This window comes from Eulemur rufifrons, chromosome 16 (genome assembly GCF_041146395.1).
Source record: "Eulemur rufifrons isolate Redbay chromosome 16, OSU_ERuf_1, whole genome shotgun sequence".
NCBI classification, from domain to species: domain Eukaryota; kingdom Metazoa; phylum Chordata; class Mammalia; order Primates; family Lemuridae; genus Eulemur; species Eulemur rufifrons.
The window spans coordinates 39,025,126-39,044,925 of record NC_090998.1 but is presented as its reverse complement, the minus strand read 5'-3'; the positions used below and the strand labels follow the sequence as shown (position 1 = coordinate 39,044,925).

Sequence of the window (19,800 nt, the reverse complement as noted above, 5' to 3'; positions counted from 1 at the left end):
AGGGGGAGGGGAGAGGGTGCGCGTGCGCGCCTACGAGTGTCTGCGAGGGTGTCTCTGGGCGGGTGTGCGCGCGGGGCCCCCGGACCGGGGAGCGGGACCGAGGGCTCCCCCCACTGGCTCGCCCCCTCCTCGGTGCCGCTCTTGGCGGCGCTGCTTCCCTTCGGTCCCGGTCCCGGTCCTGGAGCCAGCCGTCTCTCTGCCTGTGAGGCCCTATGGCTTGTGTGTGTGACTGTGTGTGTGGGATGTGTGTGCGCGCGAGTGTGTGCGCGCAGGAGGGAGGGTGTCTGCCCCTAGCGTCCCCCTCCCCGCGCTGTCTCCTTCGGATCGATGCTCCTGCCTCTTGCTGCTGCTTCCTCTGGTGGCACACACACTCGTGTACACACACACACACACACACACACACAAGCTCCGAGTCACACTTGACTGATTCAAGCACTTGGCCCATATGGAGACATAGGCATACATGCAGCCCAGAGTCACACCACACCACTTACAGCCACACACACGCCCCACAGACGCCCACACATCCCAGAGGCCTGACCCACATGGCAAGCATTCACCTGTTCTTATCCCTGCTCCCCACCTACATGTGACACGTACATGCATGCACACATGTGAACAAACACATGGCCTTGGCCACTCAGACCCCATCCTTCTAGCCTTGAGCTTGATGGGGTGGAGGGATGGGAAGGCTGGGGGCATATTGCAACCCCTCACTGCTAAATCACTAAAGAAGGAGCAGAGAGAAGGAAGGAGAAATAGCCAGAGGTCAAGGGAATTTGGACAGAAGTAAGAAAAGGAGTGAGGGGGCAGGATTAGGAGGGGCTGGAAGGGGGAGCTATGTGCAGGGATGGAGCAGGAGTCTGGGCACTGAATCCAGGCCAAGGAGCTGCTCCTGTGGCTCTCACCTTTCTCCTTCCCTTCCTCCCTCCTCCTTTCCGAGAGGCGGGGGTTTGGGGGCTCCCTATCCAGTTAACAGAGAAGGAGCAATCAAGGGGAAGTTGTTAATTTGCTGATGCTCATTAGGGGCTCTTAGCACTGAGACTGTTGAGGTCTGATGGTGTCAGATGATGAGGAGGAGGGTGCGGTGCGGGGGACCAGAATTCTATCTCTAGTGGCTCCTTCATTCCACTTGCAGGCTGGTGCAGCTCTGGGGGAAGGAAGGTGAGAAGCATGTTCCCAGGACGTGGTGCCTGGCTTTAAGTTGGAAAAGAATCTGCAATGAGAAGGGGATGGCACAGTGTAAAGAAGTTGGATAAGTTGTGAGGGGTTGAGGGTAGGGGGCACATGGGAAACCAGCAAAGGGATCTGGAGATCCCTAGCTGGAGTGTGGACTAAGGACTGGAGGAGGGAGGTTGTGATCCATCTAAGGGCTGGGGCACCGAGCTGTCAAAAGGAAGAAGGGAGGATTTTCCATTCAGGTCTTGGGTTGGGGAGCTGTCCAGCAGCACCAGGAAGTGCCGGAGGGTTGCCATGTCCCCGGGCAGCCACTGGGTGGCAGCCCTCTCCCAGATACTTAGAATCAACTCAAGGGGGCATTTGGGAGTGGCAAGTCTCGGGGGGGGGGGGGGGGGGGTCCCAAACAGGGACGTTAGCAAGCATTGGGCAGAGTCTGATTCCTGATTTCTAAATGTTCTCAGGGGGAGGGGAAGACCATCTAGGAGCATTGTTAATTCCCCCACCTCCCCACCCTCACAGGCTGAGTGACACACGGAGCCTCTTCAAATGGCTGCAAATTGCTTCAGTCACCTGGGATGTTACTGAGGGAGCAGCGGGGGTGGAGGGAAGGTGATGAGGTGAGGTGGAGGCAGACAGGGACTGATCGAGGCCAATGAACAGCTTCAGGAAGAGTCTGGAGGAAGATAAGAGGTGTGAATCCCTAGATCTCAGCTCCCAGACCTGGCCTTGCCATTCATCAGCATGGTCAGGTTCCTTGACCGCTCTGAATCTCGGTTTCCTCATTTGTAAGATGGAGATAATATTTATTTCTCAGGATTGTTTGAGGATTACATGAGCTAATGCATGGAAAGTGCTTAATACATTGGCTTGTACTTAGTAAATCCTTAATAAGTAAATAACTGTTATTATTAGCATTAGTATTTGGATCCACTGGTAAAACCACCACTGCAGCCAAATCAGGGCAGAATCTAAGTCAGAGGTTCTCAGCCCAGGCTGCACATTTGAAACCTGGGGAACTGTTTTAAATGCTGATGCAATTACCCCACCGCAGACCAATTAAAGCAGAATCTCTGGGGGTGGCACCCAGATCTCTCAACTTTTTAAGACCTTCTAATATGCAGCCAATCTTGAGCAACCTTGCTCTTCAGAATCTACGGGTCTAAATCAAGACTTCATAGTATCACAGTCCCCAGTCTTAGGAAGTTCTTTGTTATGCACAACCTAAATCCCTCATGCTGTTGCTTCTTCATTTGAGAAGAAATGGGTCCCTACACACACATATCCCCCCATCCCTGCCCTGTTCATTGCAGCCAACCTTCACTGAGGTTTTTCCTGTGTCAAGTCCCAAGACTGGCCCTGTGGACAAAATGAGGAGTGACGTAGTCCCTGCCCTCAAATATCCCACTGTGAAAGGAGAGATGAACGTGTTGACCAAGACTCTCGTGCAAAGGCCAGGATTGAAATACAGGGATGGGCCAGGGCTGCCAGCATAGAATGGCGGGGCAGTCATTCTGACAGGGGTTTGTGAGGCAGGGATGAGGAAAAGAGGAAATTGGTGTTGTGGGCCTTTGTAAGATAATGCTTGAGGGATGGACCCAAGGGCTATAATTAGTTTCCCACTGCTTCTTTCTGCTTCTCTGGCCCACCCACCTCTTGTCCAAGCCCTGATATAATCCTTGCTCCTTCAGCATCCTTCCAGCTTCGTGTTGCACTTCATTATCTCTGGCCTCTGCGGATGTCCCTGGACCAGGGCTGAGAGGGAAATACGCTTGGAGATATTCCTCCTTCCACTGGTGAGAGGCATCTGGCCAGGACCCATCCAGGGCTTTGGCATTGTGCTGACCTGAATTCAAATCTCAGCTCTGTCACACCAGTGCTGTGTGGTCCTAGGCAAGTAACTTAGCCTGTCTGAGGCTCACTTTTCTGCACAAACCATAAAACCCAGCTAATGCCCACGCAGATGAAACAATGTGTGTCTAGCAAACAGTGGGTGTTCCATCAATAGTGGCAAGCATGACAATCGTCCCTGAAAGGCTGATGGGAGCAAATTCCCCATGGACGCTTCCTTTGCAGATGGCCCCATCTGCTCTGGGTGCAGACGCACCCTCCAGCCTCTCAGAGATGGGGGGGGAGGGTAAAGGGGACACAAGGCCCCCTGGGACTTCCAGGCAGCTCTTCTCCGCTCCCCCGTGCGTGAAATCACACGCACCCCAATCTGGCTGCATCCATTTCATTTGCTAGCTCAGCAAATGCAGAGACAATTAAGGAGTTAATTAGCAGGCGATTGGGAAGGGGCTGGAGGACCCAGCAACACACTGTTCCCCCACCCCCTTCACGCTCCATGTTGTCCCCACCCATGACTCTCATCTTCTCCCCCTGTTTTCTCTCTTTTCTGGTCCAAGTGTTCCTCTTATTCCCCCCCTCCCCATTTCTCTGCTACCCTCACTCTTTCTTCCCTTACGCTGTGCTGTCCTTTCTCCTTTTTTCTTCCCCATTCCTCTCTCTAATCTCCACTCTCCCCCTCCACTCAGCTTTCCTCTCTTCCCACTGAAGTCATTGTCTCTTCCATCCTTCAAGGGCTCAAGCTTTCCTCCTCCCCACTCCCTCCCCCTACCCTAGCCCTCCTTCACTCTCCATCTCTTCTCCCTCTCCCCTCCATCCTTCCCTCTCCAACTTGAATTTGGGTCCCAATAAATATGCCTTGTCCACTGGCTCATAAGTGTGGGTTTCTGAATCTGCTACAGAAGTCTGTGGGCTCTAGGTTGCCTGCCAGGCCCTGTGCAATCCTGGAGGAGCCTCCTCTGGTCCTCGCCCTCTCCCAGAACCTCTCACCCCTGGCTCTAGGGGCGTCTCAGGCTCCCTTTCTTTGCTAGTGCATCGCTGGGGGGCTCTCCCCCCATACTACTGCCTCTGTCTGGGTCTCAGTGGTTTGTACATCAAGGACTGTGCTGGACCCTTTTTTTCCCTCTCCTATCTCCCCACCCCGGGAGGGGGGCAGATGGCCACCTTTCTTCTATCACACATTCAGATTTGTGTGTGAACATGTCATTTGGGGAGTCACGATTTCAGAAGGGAGGAATCATTAAAGAGATCATATATATGAGAGAGAGAGGGAGAGAGAGAGAGAGAAGAGAGGTGGAGACATCAGGGCCAAGGCAGAGATTAAAAGGGCAGATGGATGCACAATATGGCCCAAGAGGGAGGACGTGGGGTTAGAGACGGAGAGAAAAGGGGTAGGTAAAGAGAGACTGAGAAATAGAGACGTCCTCAAGACAGGGAAGAGACTGCTAAGGTCCTTCTCTGCTTTAAAATTCTGGGTCTTTGAGAAAAAGAATGAGGGAAGGAGAGAAACAAAAGGCCCACAGAGTGCCTGGGGCTTTCCTCTCCCAGGAAACGCCCCAGGTTAGTCTCCCTACCCTAGCACTGCCCTCCAGCACTGACCCTGTGCCACCTGCCCTTGTTTGTTTTGGGAGCTCTGGTTGCCCTGGGAGCAGGTCTGTCTTCTGTTCTCCTCTTGCACACCCTTGAGGTGGGATGCTCCCCGGGAGTGAGCAGCCGCTGTCCTGACTCCCAGAGGAGGGAAGCGGGAAAGGATTGTGGATAAGGCAGGCCCCATGAGTGGACTGTGCTCAGGTCCAAACACAGAGCCTGGCATTCAGTAGGTGCACTGTATTGAGGGCACCCTCAGGCAGGGACTAGCTTTCCAGTTGTAGGATGCCAGGGTGACCTGGCCTGAGTCTGGCAATTGCAGCTGCTCAATAGTGTTTAATGAGTTGCATAAATAAGGAGAACCTCTGGGGCTCTGCTTGGTCTGGGGGTCCCCTAAGCCTGGGGACACCTTCCCTCCCCTGCATCAGTCGGCCCTGCAGGGCGCTTGTCTCTGAGCTGTCCCTCGGCTAAGCCACAGTCCTCCCCTCACCCCTGCGTCCCCAACAGGAGGGCCCCTCTACAGCTTGCTACCATTCCCCACGGACCCCCCCTTGCCACCTTGCCCAGGCCCCTCTGGAAGGCGCAATCTCTGCGCCCAGGGCAGCAACGAGCCGGAGGCGGCGGTGCCGGTGAATAATTCATGGGGCTGGGAGGCCCTTATCTCCCTGGCCGGCCCCACCCGGGGCCCCTGCGCTGGGCCGCCGTCCCGCGGCTCCTCGCTTTATCTCGACGCCCAGCTTGTAATGCAGCCCGCCATATCACAGGCAGAAGGGGAGATTAATTTTCTGGTTTTGCATGGGCGGGGAGGGGGAGGGGCGTGGGGAGGTGCTGGGGAGCAGAAGCTGGGATCTTTCCGATTTCAGACTCCAGCGGCTTAATCCTCTCCCAGGCCTGGAGGAAGGGGAGGAAGAGGGTGTTGCAAGCCAAATTTCATCATCAGCGGCAGCCCCAACAGAGGGAGGAGGCGGCGAGGGGCAAACAGACGGGAGAGGCAGCGCGCTGGCGCAGAAAGGGGAGTTGTTTGGAAACAGGGTAAAAGGCGGCCCTCTCAGCCTCGGCTCCCAGGCGGCTCAGCTAGGCAGGAGCTGGAACTCCAGGCGGTGCGGGGCGTGCACACGGGCACATGTATGTGCGCACACAGGAGCTCCGGGCACATGGGCATACCTCTTTGGGAACTGATGCCTGGTGTCTGCTGCACCTCACACAGTGCCTGGCACAGAATAGACTTAAAAAATGTTGACTGAGTGACAGGCTAAATGTCTGGGGGAATGTTGATGAGTTGAGTAGACACAGCTCCACATGCTCCTGGAATCTGGCTCTGCCATCTCCTTGCCATCTGCCTGGTGGGCCTAGGCATGTGCAGACTGCTGGCTTCCTCGGTTTTCTGTGCCCCCATGGTCTACATAGGTCAGTGAGGGTGACCTGGGGAGCCTGAAGGTCCCTGCTGCTTCTACTTAGATGACACAACTATCCAGGGCTAGAAGAATTGACCACTTGTTATCTGAGCGCATGTTACAAACAAGCCCCTGGGCAGGGAAGCCCTGTGTTTCCCAAGATCAGTCAGCGGGTCCTACCTTCAAGGAGCTTATGGCCCAACAGGGATGACCAGACACCTAGGTAATTGACTCTGATACAAGGAAGAATGTGATGCTTGCCAAGGAAGAGGTACTATTAATAACAAAGTGCTCAGAGGAGGGAGAGAGTTGATGGCTGGGAAAGCATCTTGGAAGAGGTGGCATCTGAGATGGGTAAGAGTTTGAACTGGCTGTAAGGGCATGGGAGGAAGGCAAGGCATTTCAAAGGGAGGAATAGTATGAAAAATGATGTTGACAGGCGACCAGGGTGAAGCAAAGAAATAGTAATTTAATCTATCTGGTGAGTGAGGGGAAATAATGAAGGCCAAGGTTGGGAAGCAGGAAGCAGTGAGGACATGAAGTTTCCCGACATTGTGGAGAGGAGCTTGTGCACATTTGAAGGGTTTTGAGCAGGAGATGGTATGACCAAAGTGGTATTGGGGTAAGATAAAAAAACAGCCAACATTTATTGAGCACTTGTGTGCTGGGCGTCGTCCTAAAGGGAAGGAATTATATCATTAAATCCTCACAACCATCCTCTTAGGTAGTAATATCATCCCATTTTATAGGTGAGGAAATAGAGTAACAGAGGTGTTAGCAATAGAATGGGAATCAGTTGGAAGACCCAGAAATTAGAGATAGGAAGTTTAGGATAAATTCTTTAATGTCTCAGGCACTTTTGAGTAAGGAAACGAATGCTCATTATTTTTTCTACTTTGATGTCCAATTTATTAATCTCTATTCAATCATTAACATTCCCCTAAATATTCTCATATGACATATACAATCAATAAATCAAAAACTTAGAATTTAGCAGATTATATTTCTTTAAATATTTAAACATAGGTTGCAAATGAAATCAAACTCTTCATAAATCAATCAGTTTTTCTTAAAAGATTTAACATCTTTAAAAACAAGGCAAAACATACAATATTACAGTGATTGCCAGAAAAAAAACACTCATAACAAAAACAATTTCATGAATTTAAATTTCTTTGTTGACTATTTCTAATATTACTTTCTTTATTCTTATCCTTTTCCTCCCAGGGATAGGATTTTCCTGACTTAAACTAGGGAGTCGAGGTTTACCTTCTCCAACAGGCTGAGGCCACAGATGGGGCTGGCTGGAGATGGTTTGGGACTGGGCACACAAATCCTGGTGAGGCAGGGCTGCCAAGGAGATTCTCCTGGAGTTCATTATGCGGCCTTTCACCTATTTCATCAGGAATTGTTCTCTTGATGCTCAGACCAATCATAGGTTCTAATTTTTTGTGTGTGACCCTAATCTTTTCCCCCCAAATAATTCTAGTTTTGAGTGCCTTATCTTTATCATACAGCCTGCTGTGTAACTACTGTTCTCAGTGAAGCCTGGTCTGGTTCAGTTAAGTCGAAAGCTCTTGGTCAATTGGTTAACTGGAACTACATCCTTTCCTTCTCATCAACTGCTAAGACCTACAATATTGTCAGCTAGGGCACTGAAGCAAGGATCTAAGACGAGGTATTAAGCACTTGAATTAGGGCAGTGGCAATGGAAATAAAAAGGAAATGACAGTTTTCAGAGACTCCATGAAGGCAAAATTGACTTTTATTAAATGGAGGATAATAGCTTACCTCATAGAATCAAATGAAAATACATGTGAAGCTCTTCATACTTTATAAACACCATTAAATCTCAGTTGTTTTTGTTTTTGTTATTATGTTACCATCATGAGATGACCAAGGACAAAAACCTTAGGAGGTTCACCCAAATTTAAGGGGTGAACAGAAAGGGGAGAGGCAGGTTAGGAGTCTGAAAGACTAAGGGAACTGAGAGAGGTGGTCAAAGAGATGGGAGAAGAACCAGGTGAGAGTGATGTCCCCTAGGCCAAGGGAGAAGGAGGCAAGAGAACAGTTAGGTGTGTTACAGTTGTGTGTTACGGAGGCCCAGGAGAGAAGTGGCAAAGGTCTGAACTAGGTGGGGACAGTAGGGGTGTGTCAGGAGACAGAAAGGAAACAAAAAAGGCAAGGGATATCTTAGAGAGAACTGGCAGATAGATGGTTACTGGCTAGAGGTGCTAACGAGGGGCAAGAGGGGACTGCTGGGGATTCTAAGGTCACACACTTGGGGCCTAGGCAGGTGCAAAGGGATGGGGTGGCCCTGGGTTTCTACAGTGTGTAGAACAAAGGCTCCCCACTGTGACCAGGTTTGACTCTCCTTTGCAAACAGAAACTGTCATCTCAGCCATATGGCCCTTGGCCTTCTAGTGCAACTAGCACCTTTCCACTCACCCTCCTCCCTTTCCGTGGGAAGCAGAATCATAGGCACTAAGAACTGGCAAGATCTTTAGAGATAGTCTAATCCATCCTCCACCTTCACCAGCTAACAGATGAGGATGCTGAGGCCAGAGAGCACAACAGGCATGATTAATGAGCGACAAGGCTAGGATTAGAATCCTGATCTCTCAACTGCCAGTCTAATATCTTTATCCCATCACTCAACCTGGTGACCCAACTGCAAGAGGAGTTGGTCTCCATGGTACCCAATATCACCTGGCTGCCTAAAGAGACTTTTCCACATAATTAGGCTTTATTTTTGCTTGGCAGGCTAAAAAGCCCTGGCACTGGGGTAGTATTAATATTAGTGGGCTTGGTGATGGTCATTGCAGCGATGAGGCTTCAGAAAGGAGGAGAACTTTTTGTGCTTATCAAAGAACAGGAGTGATGATAGGAGAATTTCAAGAAATAGGAGGTAGTCAGGAGCTGGGAGGGATGAGAGGCAAGAGATGGAGGCAGGGGGACTCTAGAGAGGAGGGGCTCTCCTAGGAGTGAGGCTCTGACTTAAAGCCTACGTGAAGAATTGAGAGAAGGGAGATAAAGCAATGGTGGGGTGGGCTGTGTCTACAGGAGTGTGGCACCTGGAGACCAGGGACATGAGGATTCAGTATTGGTTAGGGTGGATGCTTTATCCAAGTTGAGAGAACCACAGCCCAGCCTCCCAAATGACAGCACCTCTCTGTCTCCTCTGGACCTCGGACCACTCCCCACCCTCCCCCCCTTGACTGCTGGTGGTAATGTGGTAATTGCTCTCCATTTGGTGACTACTTAGGTCATTAATTACCTAAAGGAGAGCAGCAGCCTAGAGTGGGGTGATTGGCAGAGAGAGTAATGGGTAGTGAGGACTCTAGGGGAATGTGTTTGGGCTTGGACCTGGAATGGGGCTGGAGCATGGTGGAGGAGAGCGAGTCTTGTATATCTGGCTCCAGACAACTGGATTCCTCTGCTCAGATCCAATTTGAAGGAACTACTTTTCAATGTTAATATGGACACCGATACTTCTACTCTCAAATACCTTACCATCCCTGATCCAATCATCACTATCCGTACCACCACTCTCCAACTTTCCTTCACTGTCTTCGTTGCCACCATTGCCATGGTGATAGGCAGCCTCTAAGATGGCTCCTAGTGACCCCTGCCCTCTAGTATCTAATATTCCTACCTTTGTGTGATCCTACCCCTCTGAGTGTGGGTTGTATTTAATGATTCACTTAGAATTCAGCAGAGGTGATGGGGTGTTACTTCAAGATTAGGCTACAAAAAGACTGTGGTTTCCATCTTGGGCACTCTCTCACTTGCACTGAGGAAAGCCAGCTGCCATGTTGTCAGCTACCCCATGGAGAAGCCCACATGGCAAGGAACTGAGGGAGGCCCCGGGCCGACACCCAGCAAGATCCAAGAGCCTAAGAGGAACTGAATCTTGCCAAAAATCATCTAAGTGACTTTGGAAGTAGATGGTCCTCTAGTCGAGACAACAGATAAGACTGCAGTCTCTGCTGACACCTTGGTAGCAGCCTGTGAGAGACCTTGAGCCAGAGGCCCAGATTTCTGACCCATAGAAACTATGATGTAATAAATATGTGTTGTTTTGAGCTGCTAAGTTTTGGGGGGTAAATTATGTAGCAGTAGATAACTAATACAGCCACTATCACCACTGCCACCATCATTCTCACCATCTTCAAACTTGCATTATCAATATCACCATCATCACTACCAACACCACCATTCTCTTAAGCTCACCACCAAAACTGCCATAGCAGCCATCACCATTGTCACCACCATCATCACCATTACTTTAAATTCAAATGCGGATTCTATCGTGAGCACCATCACCACAATCATCGCTACCAGCTGCAAAAATCTTTCTAGTACTCAAAATGTGCCAGACCCTGTGTAAGTCCCAGGGTTACAACAAAGAGGTAGTTGACATGGTCTGTGCCCTCAGGGAATCGGGTGGGGACTTGAGCTGAGGAATCAGGACACATTCATAGAAAGTGAATGCTAAGTCAAGGAAGTCTACACTTGCTGCCACTGTGGAGCAGGGTGGTAGGGAAGGCTTCATGGAGGAAGAAGTCTCTAATCTAAGCCTTGAAGGATCAGAGATCTGGATAGACAGAGGGGAAATGGGAAGACATGAATCAACTTGATGCTTCAGGTAGAAAATTAAGTGAGGAGATCTAGCCTGAGGGGAGGGCCATGGGCCATGCAGGAGAGCAGTGGGGACTGAGGCTGGAACCAGAAAAGAAGCACATGGAGGTATAATGTGTGTGAGTCTGTGTATGGCTCTGTCCTTCCCAAAGCATTCTGTGTCCTAAGTTAGTTCATGAATGCCATCCTCTTTCACAGATGAGAAAACTGGTTTAGAGGGATTTAAAGATCTGCCCAAATTTCCAGCTCAGCCATGGGGAGATAGGCCTGGCACTGAGAGCTCGAGCTTTTTGCTCCAGTAGGAGGCAGTGTGGAGCAATATGATCTGGCCAAGCTGAGTCTCAGTTCCTTCCAGCTGCTAACAGTGAACAAGTTATTCAACCTCTGTGCCAATCATACCCACCTCTCAGGCTGTGGTACAGAGCAGATATTGTATGTAAAACACCGCATAATGCCTGGCACATGGCAGCTTGGAAATAAATCTTAACGCCATGCCCCAGTCTCCCTCCACTGTCCCTCCTGGCACCTTGTCCATTTCCCAGAGTGTGGGTAGAAGTTTTCTCATTGTGCATCCAGGTAGACCTGCCATGCTGCACAACTCCAGGTGTCACCATTCACATGTGGACACAACGGTAGGAGTTAGGAAGGAGACACTATTGGCCGGCGGCTTCTACAATTTCCTCCTCCAGAATGTTTTTTAGGATTGGTGTGAGGGAAGTCGAGGGCTACTCCACTCAGCTCAGGATTGTGTGACCAAGAAGTCGCCTGATCCCTTTTCCCAGAGAGACTATGCCTTCCGCCTACTGCAGGAGGGCAGGGCCCAGAACTGGGATCCTAGGACTAGAAGGAACCCTCTGGAGCTTTGTGAAGCCCAGGCCCAGCGTTCAGTCAGGGAACACACCACGAATCCCATTGTCTTGAAACAAGACAACGTATCCTCACAATTGTTTGCAACTTTCCTACCCATGGCTTTGTTGATACCATCACCCTAGGACACAGGCTTTACATTTGCTTCACCCTCATTTTACAGATGAGTAAACGGGAGCTCAGAGAGATTAAGTGATGTTGCCCAAGATCACTGAAGTGGTGAGTGGCTGAGCTGACCCCAGGTCTAAGGATGCCAAATGCCATGTTCTCTCCCAGACCCACACTGCCCCAGGCTTAGAGAGGCTCAGTGACTTGCATGAAGTCCCTGGGCTTGGAAGCAGTAGGGGGATTAGAACACAGGCCTCCCCCTCAGCCCCTAGAGCAGTGTTCTTTCTGCTCCATCACCCTGCACCTGGTAGAAAAACTGCTGCAGGGAAACAAGTTTGGCAGTGGAGAGGGAGAAATGATGGGAGGGGAGGAGGAGGGAGCTTGGCTCCTGCTGGTGACTGCGGACAGACGGCAGGGTCGATATGGAGATGGAAAGGTTGGGACACCAGGGTCCCCAGTTGGCCCAGCCCTCCCCACTCCGTCAGGCCTGGGGCTGCAGGCTGCCAGCACTCCTCCATTAAGACCCCCGGAGAGCCTGAAATCAAATATTCCACCTCCCCTGCTCAGGCAGCCTTATTGCCATTGACAGCAAATGTATTGCTCTAATCTTTTCTCATTTTGCCAGGATGGGCTCCATTCTGACCTCCCTCCCAGCCTTGAAGGCTTCACGGAGGTGGGAGGGAGGCGCTGAGGAGCAGAAGGATTGAGGTGGGAGGGAGGTGCAGAGGTTGGGCTGTAAGTGGGGCAGCTGCAGGAGTCCAGATTTGACATGGCCTTGTCTCTAGAAGGCTGAAAGACACTTAGAATTTGGAGGTCTCTGGGGGAAGTCAGCCCTCCGCATTCCCTGACTGAGGGTTCACCTGTGAAAGCAGATAGGAAAGGCTCCATAAGCAGTAAGGAAGCAGGCCCTGGGGCCCCAGGGGAACAGACCCTGGCAGGCCAGACAGGCCTGCTGTGTGCGCGTGCGAGTGCGTGTGGGCATGACATGGTCCTGTTGAGGACGGGGAGGTAGGGTGTGCACACCCTCTCCGGAGCGGCTAGCCTGACCGCCGGTGGTCCTGCTTGTCCTCTGCTGCCCAGAGAAGCCTCACCAATGTGAATGTTCCTGCTCCCTTGGATGCCTCTCCTGGCCTTCTCTGTTTAGGAACACTCACTTGGCAAACCTCAGAAAGGCATCATGGAAGGGTCAGAGGTGTGGGAGGGTGGGGGGAACAGTCTTGGGAGGCTCTGAGTCTGGGAGACAGGGATGGTACCGTGAGCCCAGGCAAGGGGCAGACGGATGGGGTAGGGCAAGTGATTGTGGGAAGGAATTCACAGCTCTGAGCCAGCTGGGAGTCCATGAGAAGGGAAGAGATGAGTGGGGCTTGGCCAGGGAGGGGCTCAGGTGGCTTGTCTAGAGCAGTAGTGAGGCAGGCAAAGTCCAGTGCTCTGGCCTGAGAAGCTGGGAGGCTGGAGGCCCTGGGTCCTTCTTCATTCATTCTGCTAAAATCAGCCCTGAGCTTGTGTGTGTGTGTTTGTATCTGTCTCTCTCAAGGCAGGGTAGAGTCCCTGTGTCCTATCATGGTGGGCATCCCTCTGTCTGGGTGCATCTCCAGGTTGGGCTGCAAAGTTTCCTGGATCCTGACAGTTTATGAGTGGGAGAGGGCCTCAGCCTCTGGGTGTGTGTGTGTGTGGGGGGGGGGCAGCTTCTCTCTTGGGTTCTCTGGCTCCACTTAGGGAGAAACTCCTGACTGGAGAGGCTGAGCTGGGTCTGAACTCTGCCCTGTGTTCAGCGGGGGAAGGGGGAAGGGAGAGGGAGGGGGAAGGGAATGGAAGGAGGGCGCTGGCCTCTCCTGACCTCCCTTGCTGACCAGAGCTGCTGCCTCCTATTGCCGGGCAAGACAGGCCCCGCCCGGTACCAAAGTTCTTCTCAGAATTACCCCCTTTTAAAACAGAACTCCCTGCCTAGCGTGACCTTCCTTCTCCCCTCTGATTGCCCCAATGCCACCTTCAGAAAGGCTTCCCTAACCCATAGGTCACCATCAGTTCCCTGCATTCCTTCATGTGAAGACCACTTGCTTGGATGGCCATCCCTGGCTAGTTAGGTGGTTTTCTTCTCTCAGTCCCTTCTCGTCTGAGGATAGCTGAGGTGAAATTTGAGAAACTCTGTCTGTTTCTAAGGTCTAAGCAGACAGGAATGACCACCCAGTGCCACAAATGCCCCCATGCAGGTGTGTGTACAGTGCTGAGTGACACTGTCCCCTCTGGACCCTTACTCCCCGCCCCCCGCCAGCTCTGGAGATACATCTCCCTTACAGAGCCTATGTGTAATAGGCCTCAGTTGTGGTCTGTAGACCCTGGACTAGAACGTTGGCCCCAGCCCACTCTCAGGTTAGAGCAGCCCTCTCACCCACCCCGTGGGCCTGTTTCCACAGGGCAAGAGGGCTGCGGCGCCCCCTGGTGGCCGAAGGCCTTTTCTCCCATGTGGCTGTGTAGGATGACAGCTGCAAGGGCCGTTAGAGGATATTTAGACCAGAGGTTTCCAATCTTTTTAATTCCAAAAAATTTTCCACGACCCTGACATGGTAGTAGTTGTATTTTTGTTATCTCTTGAATGAGAAAATACATAACGACTGATTCTGAATCGCATCATTAAAACTCATTTATATTTCAGCCCTCAGCAATCACACAATCAGTGACACTCAGATAGGTTTACTCAGTCTTTAAAGAGGCCGGGGGCTGGGTCTCTTGTGATAGCTCCAAGGGGGGGCTATCAGTTTGGGAACCACAGATCTAAATCACTCCTCATGTAACAGATGAGGAGAGGGGAAGGGACCTGTTTAAATTTATACAGCTGGAGAAGGGGTTGTACCAGAATCTGAATTTAGGATAGATACTTACCAAAGGGACTGCAGGAGCCCAAATAGGGAGGAAGGTGCAGGCAGAAGGCTGGGAGAAGGGGCAGCAGAATAGGGCAGGGAGCCCCCCCCCCCCGCCCCCGTCTTCTTACCATTCAGATTTAGGTAAAATATGCCTCTGTAAAAGGGACCTCTGGGGAGGAGGTGTCAAAAGAATAGAGGGATGAATGGAGAGGAGCAGCCAATTTTGCTTAGAGCCCCTTCCTCTATATACCCAGACTGAACAGACTCCAGGCAACTTGTTTAACCCCTCTGAGACTCAGCTTTCTCATCTGTAAAATGGGAGAAAACTGTCTTTCTTACCCCTTAGGACTGTTGTGAGAACCCAGTTAAATGTGTGTGGAAGTTTTGGTAAATAAAAAGTGATCAGGGAAGGGAACTTTGCATACATAATCTCCTTTTTAATCCTCAAATCAACCCTGTGAAGTAGGTTATATTATTCTCATTTAACAGTGGTGGTAACAGAAGCCCAGGGAAGTTGAACAGAGAGGGAGTGAGTGGAGGTTTGACTCTAGGTCTGACTGGAGAGAACCAGCTCTTTGCTTTCAGAGGGAACAGTTAGCAAAAGTGGTCCTTCTTTCAATTTACATAAATCTCTGGTCTTTTTTTCCAAAGAACCAGCTACTTTCTTCTCCCTTTTCTGAGCCTGTCTCCCTATAGTTCCAGCTACCTTGAACCCAGAACAGCAGGGTGTCCCCTGAAGAAAGTGCAGGCAGGCAGTGGCCTTTGCGTGGGGCAGGGTTAGCTGAGGTGGGCAGAATACAGTGGCAGTAGAAGGCCAGTGAGACCCAAATCTATTTGCACATCAGGATCACCTGGGAAGTTTTTGGAAAATCCCTAAGTCTCATACTTCTCAAGTCTAGGCCTTGAGTCTATATTTTGGAAGCTGATGACCAGTTAGACTTGGGAAGGGGAGGGTGAGACTACTTCACCTTCTTGGATATGGCCACTCCACATGTTGTTTTAGAGCAGTGGTTCTCAAAGTGTGGTTCCCAGATCAGTAGCATCAGTGTCACCTAGGAATATGTTAGAAATGCAAATTCTCAGGCCCCACTGAAGACCTGCTGAATCGGAGACTGTATAATGGGATCCAGCAATCTGTATTTTAACAAGCCCTCCAGGGGATTCTGATGCATGCTAAGGTTTGAAAAGCACTGGTATAAAGCAGGGACCTCCTGAAGGTCAGGCACATCGTTAGAGAGGGGACAAGATGAGGGTGAATGAGTTATGGTCTCTGTTTTTAAAGAGTTTGGAATCTAGTAGAGTTGAATTCACTATGTCAATAACTAGCATCTCCCCCCCCCCCCCCAGGGCTCCTCAGAGCCTGGGCACCCAGGAGAGGCATAGGTGTGTTTCTAAAGGGGACTTGGTTCTATTAGAGTTTGATTTAGTTCAATACTTTACTGAGTGGGAGAGGGTGATTCCTAGGCATACGGCAGGGAAACCACAGATTTGGAAGCATTTGTTTTCATTTTGTTTTGATGAGAGGGAGAGGGTCATCAAAAGAAAGAGAGGAAGATGGGAGGGGGGATACAAAATAATAACTAATACTCATGGAGTACTTACTATGTGCCAGGCACTGTGCTAAGAGCTTCGAAAACACCAATAGCCCTTTACGCTATCATTATCACCCCCACTTAATAGATGGGGAAACGGAGGCACAGAGAAGTTACGTTGCCCATCACACAGGTCTAAGTGGTGGAGGTAGGCCTTGAACCAATGCCAGCATAACTCCAGAGGCTGTGTGTTTATTTAACCACTATGCTTTGCTGCTTCGCTTAGAGAAATAGGAAGAAAACTTTCAACTGCTCATTAGTGCCTCAGGAATTACATTTAATTTACTTGGAGTGGTATTCAAGGTCCCTCCCACTGTACTCTCAAAATCCCTTCCAGTCATACCCGCCCCCCTCAACCAAGATCCTCGCACTCCACTCACTCTACATCGGTTTCCCCATTTCTCTTAACACTTTCTGCCTACTTCACTTCCCAATCTCCTCCCCGTTGGGGTCCTTCCCATCCTTCAAAGCTCAGCTCAAAGGTCTCTTTCTCAGAGGGGAGGTGGACCCTCCCCATTCCCAGCCGGAAGTGGGCTCGCTCCCACAACCCCCGGGTCACAGTCGCCGCCTCCGCGCTCGCGCCGTTCGCCAACGGCCTTCGCACTCGGTCTCGCCCCTGCTCCGCCTCGGTGCTCGGCCTGCTGCCTGGAGGGCAGAAGTGCTCAAAACTTCTCGGTTTGATTGGCAGAGGGAACGATAATCTTGGAATGGAGGTAGGGAGCGAGACCTCCAGCGACCGAGAGCAAAGGAGAAGGAACCAGGAGGCAGAAACCGAGCAGGGGAGAGAGAATGAAGACAAACCCTGGGCTGTGGCCGGGCGGATCACGGCCAGGTACCGAGGCTCTCCCAGCCCCACACTCCGCCCCAATCCTCCCTCACCGCCCCGGGCCGACAGTGGCAGTTCCTCTTCGCGACACCCGGGCAGGAGGCTCGCTCCCGGAGGGGTGGGGGCGGCGGGGCGCGCTCGAGAGGTCACCTGAGTCCTCCCATCTGCAGAAATCGCTTTGGCGGCTCCAGGCGCCGGGCGGTGGCGCAGGGGGTTGGCGGGGCGAGCGGGCTTGGCTGGTGGCGCCCCTCTCGCCGCCCCGCCTCCCCGCCTCCCCGCGTGCCGGTAATAACGCTTCCAACGACGGCGCGTTCCAGCCATTACCTCCCTGGCACCTCAGAGCCCCCCGGCCAGTGCGGCTCACCAGATGCGGGAGATTAAATAACCAGGTCAAAAGATCTCGCCTCTCCGAAGTGGCAGAGCCCGGAATCAAACCGAAGCTTTTTGGCACCCAATTGTATGCTTTCCCCGTTACAGGTGCAGCCGCAGGACACCTCCATACCGAGAGAACTATAGTTTGGGGAGAGAGGAAGTTAGGAGCCCCCTTACACACACACACTCGTCTTTACTTTGCTTTCTTATCAGGCAAAGGGGCCGAATGGAATGGGAAGGGTGTGGTGGTGCTTTGGGTAGAGGGAGGTGTAGGAGGGACAGTGTCTCCAACTCCCATCCATTATTTGGGACCCATGAATTGGGTGGTGGAGAGAAATGCTACCACCATCCCATTGGACTCAGCTCACTTCCACTTGCATGACTATTTATTGAAGCTGCAAAGCCAAGAGAATATGATAGTAAATGAAAGGAGTACCATCCCTTGTTTTCTGGAAGTTTATAGTTTATTAGGGAAAATAAGGAATATCTACTGAGTGCTAATTGTGTGCCCGGAACTGTGCTAAGCATCTTACAAGGATAAGTCATTTATTCCTCTCAACAGCCCTATGAAATAGGGATTATTATTATTTCCACTTATAGATGATGAGCCAAGGCACAGCTGACTCGTGAACAGCCATATAATGGTAACTGGAAGAACCAGGAAGACAAAACAAATGAGGTGACATGTATGAAATGGGGAGGACAAAGTGCTAGGGGAGTTTATAGCAAAGGCGTGGAGCCAGGCATCAGAGACTTCCCTGAGGAGGGCAGTGAAGGTTTCAGCTGTCTAGAAGGGTGAGCAGAACTTACCCAGGTGAAGAGGCAGTGGGAGGGTAAGGGGTGGGAAGAGTGTTGGCAGATGGCACAGCAAGGGTGAAGATTCTGGGTGGGAACAGTAGCTGGCGCACTCGAGGAACTGGACACCTGGAGAGTCAGGGAGTGTAGCTAGAGGGGCAAGCCAAAGCGGATTAGGAGAACCTTGTTAAGGATTTTGGTCTGGGGCCAGGCGTGGTGGCTCATGCCTGTAATCTTAGCACTCTGGGAGGCTGAGGTGGGAGGACTGCTGAGGTGCGAGGATTGCTTGAGGTCAGGAGTTTAAGACCAGCCTGAGCAAGAGCAAGACCCTGTCTCTATTAAAAGTAGAACTAATTAGCCGGGAACTACTAAAAATAGAAGAAAGTAGCCGGGAGTGGTGGTGTTTGCCTTGTAGTCCCAGCTACTTGGCAGGAAGATCACTTGAGCCCAGGAGTTTGAGGTTGCAGTGAGCTAGGCTGATTCCATGGCAATCTAGTCCGGGCAACAGAGCAAGACTCTGTCTCAAAAAAAAAAGGGGGGGGGTGGATTTTGGTCTGTATTAAGGAAGTCATTATTGGTTTTAAGCAAGGGAGACGCATGATTAAAATTCCATTCATATTATTTTAATTTTTCTGAAATTTATTTATTTAAATTGACAGATAAGGCCAGGTATGGTGGCTCACGCCTGTAATCCTAGCACTCTGGGAGGCTGAGCCAGGAGGATCATTTGAACTCAGGAGTTCAAGACCAGCCTTAGCAAGAGTGAGACCCTGTCTCTAATAAAAAAATAGAAAGAAATTAGCTGGAAAACTAAAAAAAAAAAAAAATATATATATATATATATATATATAAAAATTAGCCGGGCATGGTGGCGCATGCCTGTAGTCCCAGCTACTTGGGAGGTTGAGGCAGGAGGATCGCTTAAGCCCAGGAGTTTGAGGTTGCTGTGAGCTAGGCTAACACCACGGCACTTTAGCCCGGGCAACAGAGTGAGACTCTGTCTCAAAAAAAAAAAAAAAAAGATCACTCAAGGCCTAAGAAGGGAAGGAAGGGGGAGACAGTTTCTTTGGTGGTTAGATTGCCAAATTAGGATGGTGCCAGTAGGAAAGAGAGAGAAGTGGGCACATACAAAAGATCAGTTAAGAAGTGTGCTCGGTAATCGCGGTATGAGGGAGAGAAGGAAAGCTGAGGCATTCTATGCCCACTTCTCTCCCTCACTGCTGAGGCCCAATCATTTAATTAGTCTATTTTATTTCTGTCATTGATTTTATGAATATCTTTCCCACTTGTCCCTTCGTTGTCATCACCACTGCCACTGGCCTAAATCGAGAGTCTCTCTACTTCTCCAGACCATACTTCCTGTCATCTTAGCATGTGTTCTATACAAAATACAAATCTGTCAGGTCAGTCCAAGCCCCATTGTCTTGTCATTGAGTCTTTTATAGATAAAGTCCAATTCCTTCTTAAGCAGTCTCTCTTCTCAGGCCAAAGCTGCCAGAGAAGCATCACATTCACTGAGCCCCCAACGTTACCTGAAAGTGGAGGTAAATGTTCCTTCACCGCACTAAACCTTGATACACTGTTTACTTGCATGTTTATTAGATATAGGAGTGCCTCATTCTTCAGAGGTCACATGATCTTCCCATTGCCAGGAATTTGCCACCTGGTAAATTCTCTCTGGTAAATTCCTATTCATACTTCAAATCCCAGCTCAGATATCAAGGCTCTATTTGCCA

General features: G+C 50.7%; 1 protein-coding gene across 1 annotated transcript in view; it reads left to right on the top strand.

Annotated features, from left to right (window-relative positions):
- Positions 1-16,740: 16,740 nt before the first annotated feature.
- RACGAP1 (Rac GTPase activating protein 1) overlaps positions 16,741-19,800 on the top strand; it is a 35,912-nt gene continuing 32,852 nt past the window's right edge. The window contains exon 1 of the mRNA XM_069489553.1: positions 16,741-16,903. Coding sequence (XP_069345654.1) covers positions 16,779-16,903 — 125 coding nt within the window. The 5' untranslated portion in view covers positions 16,741-16,778. The remainder of the gene's footprint in view (positions 16,904-19,800) is intronic.